The following is a 15,265-nucleotide window of genomic DNA, read 5'->3' on the forward strand; positions in this document are numbered from 1 at the left end:
GAATCATCAAAGGGGTACCCGAGCCACCAAGATGAAGGAAGAACTGAAGAAACCAACCCAGAATAAAACATCTGTGCCTGATTAGACATTATCTGAAATCTCTAAATGAGGCCAGCGGTGTCACTTAGCTCTCTGGCAGTAACGTATGAACTACCTGAATTAGCCTTTGACGTCGTTTCAAGGTGCACTTGTAATAAATAGTCAATCGGTGTGCTAATTGACATTCATTTCTCTCCTGTAGTAGGTTAAATTTGTCTGCCAGTAAAAATGCCTTAGTGGGTCCAAATACAGGGGGATAATTTAAAGGCATACTACGCATATTCTAAATCAAACATGCTCAGTTATGTCCATGATTGGCAACCTGTGTGTGTTCACTTCGGTCCAATTCCTTGCTTGTCTACTTGGATTTGTTATTCCAAAAACTGTTGGGCTTGGCCCTTTTTTTCTTTCTGTGCTGTAGCTGAACAGCACGTGTCCAATACCCTGAGGAAGGGGAGGAGATGTGTATGGATTGGCTGTGGTGAGCTGGGTTTGTGAGAGATTAGCCTTGGTGGCTAACTGTTAAGCAACTGGCTGGCCAGTGTTTGGTTGCATTAAGTAGCTACCGTTATTAGCCAGCTAACTAAATTCAGTTTTGTACATCAGCTGGAAGGCCGTGATAGCTGGGCCCCGCTGCACTATAATTTTTGGGAGATTCTACTGCCGTATTTCCTCTCCTGGGTGGGGGAGCTCATGTCTAAATCAAAAAGACTCCCCGACTTTCAGAAGCTTGAGTGGTCTGATAAAAATAAGAGTGACAATGAATTGATGTGTTCGTGAGTATGCTTACAATTTCGCAATACTTCCTGCCAGGCAGGCTAGAGGAGACTGAAATCCACTGGTGTTGTGCTAGCAGTGGCTAGCATTGGTCCATTCAATCGGCACTAACATTTGACTAATCCATGCCTACCCCCTAACGTTTGTGCACATTTTGAGCATTTTGGAATACTTTTGACTGTCTGACTGCTATGAATGCAGCTATAACTGCATGTTTTATTCTGGCAGTCTGCAGTACAGTACGAACCTGCCTGACGAAGCGAGCCGGAGCAAAATATCTGTTCCAAACCCACTGAGCTAAAGCTGTGGCTGTACCAAAACTTTGCTGCATCTGACCGTGAAGTGGGAATTTTTGCTATTGGAAATATCAGTTGAGCCTAGACTTGAGTGACTGCTTGACTGGCATGAATGAGCTACTTTTAAAAGGCGATTGCAGTAACTTTTCTAAGTATAGCTACTAACTGAATACAAACACGAGTAATGTCAATTAAATGGCTAGGTAAATGGCTTGTGTGGAAAGTGACTACTTAAACACAAGAGGGATGCAAGGAAATAAATCCTGCATAGTAAGCCTTTTAATGAAAATGTTCCCTCATTGGGGACTGGGAAAGAATCCAAGCAAGAGTATTTATTTCAATGTTTGAGAGATTCATTACATTACATTAATGGCATTTGGCAGACGCTCCTATCCAGAGCGACGTACAGTTGATTAGACTAAGCAGGAGACAATCCTCCCCTGGAGCAATGTAGGGTTATGGGCCTCGCTCAAGGGCCCAACGGCTGTGCGGATCTTATTGTGGCTACACTGGGGATTGAACCACCGACCTTGCGGGTCCCAGTCGGTACCTTAACCACTACGCTACAGGCCGCTCCACGTTCCTGACCGTCTGACGATCGTAGGCTGTATGAAGCTCCGTGATGTAACGGCACTGCGGCATACTCTGGCTCCCGTGCTGACCGCTTCTCTGAGTCAGGATGGGCCTGTGGAGGAGCAGACGAAAGCCGCGTGCCTGACCACATCCCCCCCCCCCCCCCTCTCTCCTGCAGGGCGTCCGGGCCTCTGGAGCGGCAGGTGCGGCTGGAGGCGGTGCGGGAGGTGTTCCTGGCGGCCTACAGCTCCACGGTGGGGCTCAAGTCCTCCGCGCCCAGCCCCTCCGGCGCCATCTCCGGCCTGCTGGAGCAGTTCGCCCGCGGGGTGGGCCTGCGCGGCACCAACTCCATCGTCTGACCGCCGCCCCTTCCCACGCCCCGCGGCCTCCATCCCAGAACTTCCTGCACACAGCCCCCCCCCCCCCCTGTGTGAGCCTTCCCCACGCTGCCCCCTTCTGGACTGAGCGGAAGCCGCGGTGTACCTGCGCCCGAATGCTCTGCGACAAAGTGCCAATCACCCAGGGGCCCCCGTTTCCTAGCTGTTTTTTTTTAATGCCAAATGTGACGGTAGTACTGGCAATGTTTTTGTTTAATGTTTACGCTGGTCTGACTTTTTTTTAACCGAAGTGTGTGTGTGTATGTGCTGGAGCGGTGGGGAGAGCGAGCGGGTCAGTCAGCCAGTCAGCCTGAAGGCCTGAAAAGGGAAAGGCATGTTTAGAACAAAATCACACATGTTTGTATAAGATAAAGATATTTGTCAAGAGTGAAATAAACCAAGGCAAAGGAAGCAGCTCGGTCGCTAACAACAGGATCAATGTTTCTTTTCTTTTTTTTCTTTTTTTTTTGTTGATATTTCAAATTGATGGGCTTCCTTCATATAGAACACAGAACCTCTCCTTAGTTCGGTCAAAAAGAAAACAAGCTGCTAATAGGACCGAGCTTAAGGAGGGAGAACTGTGTTCTGACCGTCAATCCTCGGTTCAGTAAGCTTGAGGTAGGCGAACGGCATTAAACATGTGAACGGCTTTGGTGCACAGCTGGAATGGGGGCTTCCTCACTGTAGCAAGCACAAACCTGTATCCAGTCACCTTTTATACGTTTGGTCAATCCCTGTTTGAACATGACAAATCTCAGTGATATGCCCTTATATGTGGAAACGGTAATAGCAGGTTGGTGCCACAGGTTGAGCACACGACGTCTCACCCTCTTTAATCTGTAGTTATTTGTACTTTCAGCCACTAACGGCCTTATTGAAATGTTTATTTTTTATTCTGTACTGACATCAGTCAATGGTTTTTAAGCAGTATGATTCCTGTCATAATACCACTTCTCCCTGTATGATTTTCTCTTGTTTGATGTTGGTTTTCTTTGCCCTGCACTCAGGATTAAAGCCTGACTTTAGGCGGACGGTGAAGCCAGGCCGTCTGAATTTACGCGGACGCCCGATTAAGAAGTCTGCCTACGCTTAGTTTTCGTGACGTCACGTTTGTGATGGCTTGTTCATACCTCTGCACCATTTGCAGTGCCTTTTTTAGCGACAGTGAAATTTAAGTTTCTTTTCGAGTTTTTCCTTATTTTATTTAATTTTTTTCCTGTCTATATTTCCTTCAGGTTTTAGACATTCATCATGAGGCCTAATCTTGAAACTTGCCTGTAATTTAAACGGTTGGGTGTGAGACGAGTTTTTAAAACGATTCAGTCATGGGTTAATTATTTAATTCGCCTCGTGTTGTCTCTTACATTGTCTTTAGATGAACAACATTGATTAAGCAGTTTTCTTTAAAATCGTTTATCAAGTAAGATTGTATTCACTCCCATTGCACAATATTGACGTGCACAATATTTTTCATTTACATTAGTTGAACAAAGTACATAAGAGAACATTGGACAACTCCCATGGCAGTGCAGTGCATTGCAGCCAGGATAATGAAGTAGAATTTGAGTAGAACGGACTTCTTTGGCTTCCACAGTTTATGAGTCAGTTTTGGACATTTGGCTCTTGTCATTTTTATCTTTTGTCACATCCCTGTCCGTTCGAATGAGAACGGCAGCCCAATATATCTGCTGGCCGCGAGTGAAGACAAAAGATCCGATTCTGCTTTCAATTCACCTTCGGGAAAGCATTGTTTTCTCTCTCTCACTTAATTTAATCAGAACCAGTGCTAGTTGTCTTACCATCTCACGCTTTCGTTTGTGTCTGGGCAGTAGAACGGGAGCGGGGTATGCTCAAGGTCGTGTGGTTACCGGGTCATTTTGGGAAAAGGAAATCTTTCCATGCAAGACTGGTTTCCTCGTTATACTGTGTGACACTGCAATAGTGTAGCAAATGCGAGTGGAGCCCAGTTTATGCGTGCACATCGGGGCACGTTGCCCTAACCATTGCCAGTGTTTCGTCACAGACACGGGACATAAAGCACTTACTGATGTCATGTTTTTATAATTATTTTGCATGTTTTGTCCCCGCTGAAATGAAACTTTTAAAGGCTTATATATTAAATGAAAAGCATTACTCAGAAGCGCTTGGCGAGATGATGAAAGAAGGCATTTTAAGATGGAATGTTTTATGATTCTTTTCTCTTAATGCTGAAAAACTGCGTTGCACTCATCGTTCTTACATTCACGTTATGTATAAAGTGTGACATGTTTATTTTCCTTTGTACAGTAAATGGTTTTTAAGTATGGTAATTTTATTGATTCTTTATCGAAATTCCTCTTCACTGTTGTCAGGGATAAGTAGTTTGTTGGTGGAGAACGCTTGATAAGATTGTAGATGAAATTTCAAAATAAAAGTTAAAAAGTAAACAACATAAATGCGTTTTCATTACTGAAGCTGTATACAACAATGCAATGGGTTGTGGTCAATCAAAATTCCGTATTTTGCTCTAAATATTCATACAGAAACAAAAACGTTGGTTTTGGTTTTGTTATAACACAATGTTTGTAATGACAAATTGTGCTAGCTCATTTTTGTTACAGCCAATCTCTTAAGGTTGTTGAAAACTGCGTTTTTACCATACTGTCTCCTGTGCACCTTCTGTTGCCATTTACTGTCGTTGAACTTCGTATTTAGTTTCAGTGAGCAGGTGGCACTTTCAGTATTTAACTCCAATTATTTAGGCCTACCTGCCAGTCTATAATTTATTACAGTTTAAATGTCTAAGCTATTTTTAGTGGAATCATTTATCATATAGTTTACTGACTGACTAAAAGTCCTTGGATGTGGGACTTCAATCCATCAATATTAAAATGATAAAATGATAAATAAATGTGGAACATGCCTAAGGATGACCCATTTGTTACAGTTCAAGGGTTACAAACCAGTATTTTGAGAATTAAAAACTGCTGTAGCCGAAAAGGTCTGGTCAGAGTAGGCTATGGCCTAAAGAAAGGTCTTAAGTCAAGATTACGTTGTTGAATTTAATGTTTTCAAATTATGCGCTTGCCCTTCTCTGATAACTTTGCATATTCCTCAGTTAGGTCAACACAAACTGCCGTTTGCGTCTTCAAAGGGTTTTGCATTGGGCGCACCCCCATCAAAGTTCTGCTAACTGCAACGCGGACTCCACCTGCTGGCGAGGAAGAAAGATACTCCCGTTCACCCTCAACAGAGGTGCGCGCTTCTCACACTCCCTGCGCGGAATTAAACGGCATCTACCGAACCTTGATACTGTTCATGGAACGAACGTGTCGGATGTTGCGGCTGGCCTCCCCTAAAGGTATTGACTTGATTTTCACCCCAAGAAGGCGCGCGGGCTTCATCTCCCGTTTCTCAGTTTGTCTCCGTTTCCTTTTGGACAAACGTAATACAGGCGAAGTGGTCTGAAGTTAATATTTAAAAGCAAACTGATTAACACAAGACCGAGGATGGCGTCTATTGGAGACTTCGATCCGCTTCACTCCAGCGTACCTGCAACTAAGATTGAAGTTACAGTTTCCTGCAGGTATGTACGAGAGTTTACAGTGTAATCACATGTTTTTCGTTTGTATATCGCACGTTTTATGTTTTAAAATGTTCGGCATACTGATTGGAAATGTAAAACAATCATTTTCAAGAATCATTTCCGAACTTGGTACACTGGTTTATTGAAATACCGACGTCCACAGACTGATTTAAAATCGAGATGAGATGCAAGTTCCGTGGGTAGCCCATCTTGTCCGGCATTAGGTTACATCTTATCCGGCTATGTGAAGTATCTGATTTTTTATTATATGCTTGATGCTTTATTTTTTGGGACTAGTACCGTGGTTTCACGCTTTGCTACACACAGCACCGCTTTGCTTATAATTAAGCTGCATTAACCGTTGTAATTGATATGAGTGAGAATTGTGCGAATGCATTTCAATAACGCGCAGTTCGTCCACACTCGTTCACAGCTTCTATCTATTGCTGCCAAATAGGGCGGCAGGTAGGCAAGCATTGAGCGCAACACGGGTTCTTGCAACAGTTTTAAATATGGGAGAAGTGGAGGCGGAGAGGAAGGAGTGGGCGAAACTGATTTTTCTCTGTAGAAACCCGGTGTATACTATTGTTTCGCAGATATACCAGGTGTTGATACTTCCAAAAAGTTTAGAATTCGACCGGTTTTTGTGGATGATCAGTGAAGGAAAACTCAAGCCACGCTTTCACATTGGTTATGTTGCATTTGTCGGGGAAATTAAGAACAGAATTCCATCTTTTGAAACATAAATAAAATAGCCTGAGTGCCACGGCTGCCAACGCATACAAATTGCTTTCAGTATCATAGCAAAAAGTGTGAGCAGAGTGCCGTTAATCTGTGTTTAATGTCCAGAACCATGACGTGTCTTACATGGGAATTTATCGTATTTGGTTATCCAATGCACAGTGTATTAATTGATGTTGAAGCAATATATTTGGGTAAAATTTACGAATATCTTCGTCATTCAATCCACCTCAATAGCCTGCACTGGCTTAAGAGCCCCCATGTAATTAAGGCCCACCTTATTTGATTGTCAATCATACGTTTTCCGTAAACTTCAGTATGCTAGCTATACAGATCATTCACTTGAGTACATATCATTAGGTATGTGCTATGACACAAAGTATTTAGAATTTACCCATGACTATGTATTTCCCATAAACACATCAGCTGCAGTTTTATATAATTTTCTGATTAAAAACACAATGGATAAAAACATTTTTTTTTTCATTTGATGATTCATCTAGAAACATATACTGACTGATTTGTTTGGCATGTAGGCCTAATTAGAAAAAAAATGACTGCCAAGTAGACACCCATGAGTGAGATGAACAATAGAGTGGAAATAGGCCTGTAATTCACAGCACTCATGCCAAGGTCATCCGAAGAGCTGTTTCATAGACACTGTGAATACATCTAAAAAAATAAGTCACGTAAAGTAACATACACACAGTCACTGATTTAATTTTCATTTCATTAATTTTCTATGAACTCTGTCTCACACGTGAATATGATTATTTCATAGGCAAGAACGAAACAGAAATTCCCGGTGAAATCATTTACAAACTTTTAAAATGAGAAGACTTGGAATGGCTATGACCCAGCAATGTTGCTGTAATCATGTGTATTTTAATTATGGGGCTTTTTGGTTCTTTGCAATTATCCAATTCTAATCCTGCTGCTAAAAGCAATTGATAGCCCGCCGTGAAATGTCGGGTGCAGCTGAAGCTGACTTTGCAAAACTCCGCCCTTCAAGGTGATTTGCCAAGTCTTCCGCTTAGTCTGGGGCCGTGCATGAAGGCTCCACTGCTGTGAAGGAGAATTCATGATCCGGTTTACTTGTTTTCTGCTCTTCTTGCAGCTGCTCGACAACACATAACTGAAAAGCAGTTCATTAAAACCTGCTTACGTATCTGCCTTGCATCTCTGTGGATGCTTGCTGAACATGTGCTCTGCGCAGCATGGGGTTAAGATGTCCCTCGGTCGTATTTGCTCTACCACTTTGTTGTTTTTCAGAACACATTTGGGGAGTGTGTGTGTGCGTATGCCTGAGAGGGGATAGCTGGCTGGAGTCTCTCCCTCTCTGATTTCCCAGTGTTATTTACTTCTCACTATGATGTGTCTGTGCTTTTCAGTAGACCTTTCACTGCAGTTCTTTAATTATATTACATTCTCTTACATTATTCTTTTTGCTGGTCCTGTAGGGACCCGGCAAGAATCGTGTTTTCAATTATCGAGTGACTGACATACCTTGTTCAAACGTGCATGCGTGAGACTGCTTAGGTAGTACGTACAAAGGTACAGACGGCTGTACGTGTATTCGTGAGATTGCTCGTGTAGTACGTACAAAGATACAGCCAGTTGTACGTGCATGCGCAAGATTGTTTACGCAGTATGTACAGAGATACAGACCACTGTAGCAAGATGGCAGACGAATGGCTATGGCGAGTTGGTTTACACTTCAAGTCTATGCTATCTAGAAGAAAGCAAGCAATTCATATAGAAGTGGAGATTGCAGTAAAAACGTATCAGCATCTCAGTTAAAATGACATGGCAGTCTTAATTTGAACACCAAGTACTATAGAATGCTTCTCTTTATGAAAAGCTGCCATTGTTTTCCTGCAGCCCACAGGTAGCTCGGTTAAACAAATAAATGTGCCATTGAGTTTGCTGTTGCAAATTTTAGCTAGCTAGCTTATTGCTTGCTTATTAGGTTATCCATTCCCATTCATTCCCTCAAAATTAAAGCCCCCAATGAACTTAATCTCTAACGGTACTATGTGTACAGTAACGTTGCGACATCTTGTTACCTTTTGCTTCCTGATCACTGTCATCTTCAAGGAAGTTTCAACTGATTTAGAAATGCCAGGTTCAGAACCCCGTGATTCCTAGCTCATTTCTGAGGTAACTCCATGAATAAAATGTCCATTCATTTGTGTTAAGTGATTGAAGAGACGAGTGGCGTGGATTCCCTGAAGCAGATGGTATTTATTTGGTGGCTTACTTGTTTCCAGTGTTCCTGATATAACTGATAGAATCAATTCAATCAAAACCATATGCAGCAGCAACCTGTACTCTGCCAAGGCAATCGCAAAGCTACAGCCAAACCCAAAATCCAATGCTCTCACAGCCACAAAATACATCTTCTAAAACTCTGTAGTAATACAAGTAGCCTACTGAGATGGAAATGCCTCAACGGAGGAAGTAAATGTAGCCTATAAATGGGAGTTATGTTTAAGATCCCTGCTGGTTTCATGGGAGAGCTGTTTTATCACAGATATAGTGTTCTATAAATGTTAATAAATAAAAGTGAGAGTGTGTCCAAGTCGACTTCTGCACTGTCAGGAATGGTTCAACCCATATAGCTTCTGCCACACATACTCCTCCTTAGCTACATCAGGCTAAACCAGGCTCGCCTGGTCGTGTTCGTATATTTTCTTACATTCCTACTTTAGGGGATCTCTGAGAACCGCTTCTCTAAACTGCATCGTATCAAAGGACATGGTGTCTGCAACAAACATGTATGGCGTTTGTTTGTGCATGTGCACCTTATATTGACACTCTTGGCTTTATTCTTTAAAAAAATCCATTAAGCGATCACAACATTTGATCTAAATCTCATGCATAACTTTCCCTACCGTGCATACATGCAACAAGGTGTGGTTGCTATAAGAAACTGTGTTTCACACTGGCGGATGCGACTCATGTTGGGGTGGGGGATCTTTGTACTGCCATCTATAACGTGTGCAGTGGCCTGCCACATTTAATCAGAGCTGCGCTTCATACTTGTACGAATGCCATGTTCCGGCTCATTAGATAGTTAAAACCGCATATGACATGAATAAAGGTTTATAACTTTCTTTCTCGATCATCCTCCTCCTCCTCCCCTCCCTCCACTGACACTTACACTGGTGCTCTTTTGAAATGTTAGGCACTTACATTGTTCCCTACGCACTGTCCGGCTGCAGAGAGAGCAGAACTGCTGCAGGCGTGTTTTGGGCGAGTAGGCACGGATCTTGCTGTTATGTGGAGCCCTTACAGCAGATGCATGTACTGGATGCAGGGCAGCACACTAAACCCTGTAAAGGGTCCACGGTGCTGCTTGGCTCTCATTGAGGCCTGTTTGGGAGGCTGCTCTAGTTCAGATGCTTGTATTTTCACTCGGTTTTATTGTATCTTTTTGCAAAGTGTTCGTTCCAGAAGGCTGTGGAAGGCAAACGCTGTCATTCCTGATTTGTTATTTTGCATTTGTTTACAATGGGAGAAAATTCTAGTACGACGTTTCAGTTCTTCACAGTTCCGATCCACGTTGTGAAGTTATGTATAGGTGTCAGAGATTGACTTGTGCTTTTCAGCGCGGTGTATTTTCCGGACTGTTCCATCGGGCATCATCAAAGCGCACGGCTACACCCACCCTGCAGTTACAGCCTTGTGGAATCGTGCTTTCCCTCCTCCATGGATATGAAGGCCCTGGACAGTCTCTTTATGTGCTTATTCTACAGCTCAGCATCGTTTAAGTGCCATTCAAGGGGTTCTTGGGGGAAAAAAAGCACCAATTACAGATTGTCAGTCTGATTTTGTCAGCTCCCAAGTGCAGGAATCCCCAATTACATTCGAAAATATAATTGTCACCATTTCTTCCCCCTAAACTGGTTGTTTGGAGAAAGAAATGTTGAAAATTATATTTTGTCAGTATGGAAAAAAAAGAGCTCCCAAGTGCTACAATCCCCAATTACATTCCAAAATATAATTTCCAACATTTTTCCCTCCAAAACTGATTGTTTGAACATGACCTAAATCTCCTCCCTCAGACTGCTTTCTCTTCGCGTGGTTCTCCTTCAGCTGCCTCCCTAGCTCCAGAGGAGGGGATCAGGGCCACCCTTTGTTTGGCCTGCTCCATGTGGGAGTTAACACGATCATTCATTTCCTGAAGAGAAGAGCGATGGAAAATTAGCTAAATTAAAGAGAGAAAGCCGCATGAAACGGGACATGGGAGAGTTTGATCAGAAAGGGGCAGTTTGAGTCGTATTTACCGCAGTCAGGCCCGGCTGGCTGACGGAGACCAGGGAGAGGGGGGCTGGTTTTAAGAGCAGTGATGCGCTGACAGATTGGGGTCAGGTGAATTCCCGCTGCGCGGCCGGAGGTAGCGGGGCGTCCTGCGGTACCGTGGGCGAGGCGCACGGAGGCGGCCGCATCCAGCCCTGCTGCTGGAGACAGGGAGCGGTGAGTGGAGGCGGGGGGGGGGGAAACTGATCGTGCCGTCGGGAGGCAGCCGGGCTCCGTGGCCATGCCTGACCTGCTCGCAGTCCTGCTTCCTAAGAAACCATCCACAGCAATTACCCTTAGAACAGGCGTTTAATTCCACTACCCGCTGTGGGTCCCCGGGAACTCCAGCGTTGCTTGTCACTTCCCAATCTCAAGTGTACTCAGGCTACTCACTCACCAACACATGCAATTCATACACTTTGATTGGCTGCCGCTGTTAACGAATGAACCACTGAGCTTCGGCTGAATCCGGCTGAATCCGGCTGGCTAATAAAGGCCTTGCCACAGCCACAGCCACAGCCACAGCCACAACCCCAGCCACAGTAAGACATTCTGAAATAACGGGTCCCGGGAGAAGGCCTAATTCTCACCGTTGCAATTTATTTTGGAGCGACACTTCGGCTGCCTCCCTGCTCCCCTCGGCTGGCGGCAAAGCCGGCAGAAGCTGATGTGAAATTGATTGCTTCCTCATTCAGACTTTAAGATGCATGCCTTAGCCCCCCCCCCCCCCCCCACACCCCTCCTGAGAGAGAGCGCTCCGGTTCCGCGTATGAGGGGCCGGGCCCCGAATGAGGCTGCGCTCCATCCTATTAGCCTGGCCGAGCGTGGCGGGGACCTGGCACTCGGCGTTATCATCGCTGGAAGGGCCATTTCAATGTTTGCACATTAAATAGGGCCGCTCAATCTCTTTGCAGAGCCCTGTGTGTTCAGTGCCTTCCTACCGCTGTGCAATCTGTTGCATCATTATGGAAGTTAATGTTGTGAGTAAAGACACCCAGGCAATGGCTGTTATCCTGGAGGCATCGGTGACTGAACAGCCCAGCCGGATGGAACTACTTGGCCGGTGGATTGATGCATCGCAGCGTTGTGTAGTGTGGCATATATTAGCCATTACGTTGTGTCGCCTGGAAATGTTTCGTAGCTATTTCTGACCGCGGGTTTGCTACAAACAATTCTTATTTGTAGATCAGGTTGTCTGACCCTGGCTTGCATCTCTTTTTCAAGCTCAAGCTATTTATCAAATACAACATTTAGGATTTGCTTGGAAGATGCCATATTAAAGCAATAACTTGCTGAGGAAAATGAATTTGAAAAGATAATGTCGCAATGAGATCATCAGATTTTGTGTGATTCACAACTGGCAGAACATAGCCAGTTATAGTCAGCTTTCAGCAAACTATGTCTATCAAACATTACGTCATTTTTAGCAGTTTCTTAAGTCAATGTTCCCTTCCCCGTTGTGAACCTTCTCATTCTCTTGTTTCCATAGGAACCTGCTGGACATGGACACCTTTTCAAAGTCTGATCCAGGTATGTTGTGGACTCCACGAGCTATATTATGCTATGTTATGAAGCAGTGCTTCCAAAACTGAGTTGGGACTGACTAAAATGTCTTGGGGAGAGGTGGAGATGGATCTCAAGTTGACACGTAAAAAAAAAAAGACTTCCTCCATAATATTTACATTCACACTGAGCACATCAAACACGGCACCTGAATGGACCCTAATGTACTATTTTTTTCCACCTTCAGAGTTTTGAGTTTCAGACTCGGATTGAAACTTTAGATTGAAATTTGGGAAAGGGTAAGTTTTCTAGCTCAAGTACCGACAGTGTGCAGTCTCCCGCTAGCAAACAACAGGAGGGGATGTCTTGATTGAGCTCTGAGTCTGGCTTTGTCAGTCCAGTCATTCAATCGTGTCCTTGGGTAATTGGCTGAATTACAGATGTGTGTTGATGATTGACTGCCCTGGACCCCCCAGGTGGGTTCCTCCCCCCTCCTGCTTCACTAGGAGTGCTACATGTAGAGAATGCACTGATGAAATGCAGATGATACTATTAAGACATTGTACAGATTATTATTTTATTGAGGCTCAACTTATGTGGGAAAATTGCATCGCATCATCATTTAAAAAAACTCCAGATAAACATACTGTGCCTTTCTAAAGAAAAGCATGCAGAAATGAAGTTTATAGAAATAACATTTTCCTATTAGCAATCCACTTTACAGCTATATGGGGCGACATGGCTCAGGCAGTAAGAGCAGTCGTCTGGCAGTCGGAGGGTTGCCGGTTCGATCCCCCGTCCGGGCTGTGTCGAAGTGTCCCTGAGCAAGACACCCAACCCCCAAATGCTCCTGACGAGCTTGCATGGCAGCCAATCACTATTGGTGTGTGAGTGCGTGTATGAATGGGTGAATGAGAAGCATCAATTGTACAGCGCTTTGGATAAAGGCGCTATATAAATGCCAACCATTTACCATTTATAAAGATGGACATGTATGTCAGAAATATTTTGTGTCTGCAACAGAAGATGGAAAAACACATAATCGAACTGTAATGCACAAACCTTTATTGCATTTAACGTTTTGCTAATGGCAGTACCAAGGTGGAGATTATTGCACTTGCCTTCTGATTGCCTGATCAAATTGGCAAATTTATATTCCAACATACAAGTTTTCTAGACATTTCATCTTTGAGTCTTATTTAAAAAGAAAAAATAAACCCTTATCTTAGCTAGAGAGGCCTCTGTATAACAAAGAATGCATGGAGGTCTCAGCGGGGTGGCACAGAATTACTCCTGATAGACCGGGTTCCCGGCCTAATAATGAAAAGTGGTAGACCTTCAATTTCTCCACCATTCCCTCCCTTGTGGTTTGCTTTATTACTTCAGTACTTTCGGGTCCCTTCTGAGATAAGACCATTGTTGCCGTGCCGGCGCCCCCTCTGGTGAGGATAGGGCATTGCGCAGCAGTGACACGTCCTCCTTTGAGTGCAGAGACGGGAGGGGAGGGGGTGAATGCTGTGTGACTCTGCCACTCTTTGTTAAAGGATAACTTTAAAATGAATTTGGTTTTGTCCTTGTTCTCCTCCTGACCTCGTTCTGGCAGAGTGAGGAAATGAATTGAAAGGATTAGAGTGAGCTGTTGCTGTGCGTGTGTGTGTGTGTGTGTGTGTGTGTGTGTGTGTGCGCACGGCTTCTATGCCTTGTGTTGAGACTATTTAGCTGATTCTTAAGAAATCAATTCTGGAATCCCAACATTTTGTATACTGTACACGTCATGTGTAACTTACAGTCTGTCAACAAGCATATTTAATAATGATGCAACTAAACAAGCTGTACTGTATACATGTCAGTACCGCTGCTTGAAATATAGTGCCATGTATATATTAAAAATGAAAATGTTTTGCAAGTTGGAAGCCCAGTATTTACATTAGATTCTCTGCCCCCACCATAGAATAGAGATAGGTTACTGCAATAACAAGTTATGCATTGTGATTCAGCACAGTTGTTCAATATGCTACGGGGTGTAGAATATTATCACAGCAAATGAACAGGAACCATCTTATGCATTTTTATGATACCCTATGATGAAAAAAAAACACCCGTCTGGAGTTATTTAAAGTAGAGCGGGTCTGTGTCTCTGAACGGATGCCAGTTAAGCCACCTTCGATGAATTCATTCATGCACTGCCTCTGAGAACCTGTTCCTCTGTGCGCTTCACAGATTGTAATTGTGAGCATTTATTAAAACTAATTAAGTCACAAGGTATTTTGCAAAGGTCAAATTGTAATAAGAGCGATGTTGTGCGTGCTTTCTCTGGGAAAATGTAATTGAAGGAATGCCATTTGTGTAATATTTCTTTATCTCCCATGGCTGCAGGTGTTCTGCATCCCGGTTTGCGAAGAATAATTTTCTTCAGAAAGTCTGTTGGCCGAAAAGCGCCGCTAAATTTTTTATCTGTGTAATTTATCGCACCGAACAACGGGTTTAATTTGTCCGTTCATTTGTTTTGGAGTGGAGGGAGGAATGTTGATCGGGTCTGTCGGCGGGAACGTCTGTGGCCTTACGGGAGGGGCGGGGCTGCGGTCCGTGAGATGCGGTTTTTCGGGGCTCAGTTCTGCTGCGCGCCCCGCTGTCCGTACGCTGCCCTGGCTCTCCCAACACCTTCAGCAGCCGCGCTGAAAATACCACGGGGGAGTCCCCTTCAGCGTATAACGCCCTACGTTATTACCGCTCCTCGTATGTCAACTGAGCTTTGCGACTTTATGAGTCGGAAATGTTAGAGTCGCTCGAGAAAGCTCATCGATCAATCGATCGATAGACCTTGGTTGTCTCCGTGGGCGGTTGCCCGTACGGCGGGAATCGAACATAAGGTGCTTAATTACACACCGTAAAATGAGAAAATAAAGTGAATGTATTAAAATAAAGGTACATCAACTGGACAACCCCGCATAATTGAAGAGGAGGGATGTCGAAAATGTGTAGAGGATGTAACGTGTGTATTGATAAAATGGAGAAGAATATGTCATCTGTGTTGTAATCGAATTAGTGGTCTTACCTGGTTGGTCAGGAGGGTTTTATCCCAGCCTGGTTGG

At 44.0% G+C, this 15,265-nt stretch overlaps 2 protein-coding genes across 7 annotated transcripts in view; both read left to right on the forward strand.

Annotated features, from left to right (window-relative positions):
- mtmr14 (myotubularin related protein 14) overlaps window positions 1-4,497 on the forward strand; it is a 29,969-nt gene extending 25,472 nt beyond the window's left edge. For all 5 annotated transcript variants that reach the window (XM_061219493.1, XM_061219495.1, XM_061219494.1 and 2 more), the window contains one exon: window positions 1,864-4,497. In XM_061219493.1, the coding sequence (XP_061075477.1) occupies window positions 1,864-2,044 (181 nt within the window). In that variant the 3' untranslated portion in view covers window positions 2,045-4,497. The remainder of the gene's footprint in view (window positions 1-1,863) is intronic.
- Window positions 4,498-5,325: 828 nt separating this feature from the next.
- LOC133109931 (copine-9-like) overlaps window positions 5,326-15,265 on the forward strand; it is an 89,901-nt gene continuing 79,961 nt past the window's right edge. The window contains exons 1-3 of one of the 2 annotated variants that reach the window (XM_061219693.1): window positions 5,326-5,402; window positions 5,496-5,627; window positions 12,160-12,200. In XM_061219693.1, the coding sequence (XP_061075677.1) occupies window positions 5,551-5,627; window positions 12,160-12,200 (118 nt within the window). In that variant the 5' untranslated portion in view covers window positions 5,326-5,402; window positions 5,496-5,550. Of the gene's footprint in view, window positions 5,628-12,159; window positions 12,201-15,265 lie in introns of both variants that reach the window. The other variant, XM_061219692.1, reaches the window with a different exon arrangement.

Source organism: Conger conger, chromosome 14 (assembly GCF_963514075.1).
Source record: "Conger conger chromosome 14, fConCon1.1, whole genome shotgun sequence".
Lineage (NCBI taxonomy): Eukaryota > Metazoa > Chordata > Actinopteri > Anguilliformes > Congridae > Conger > Conger conger.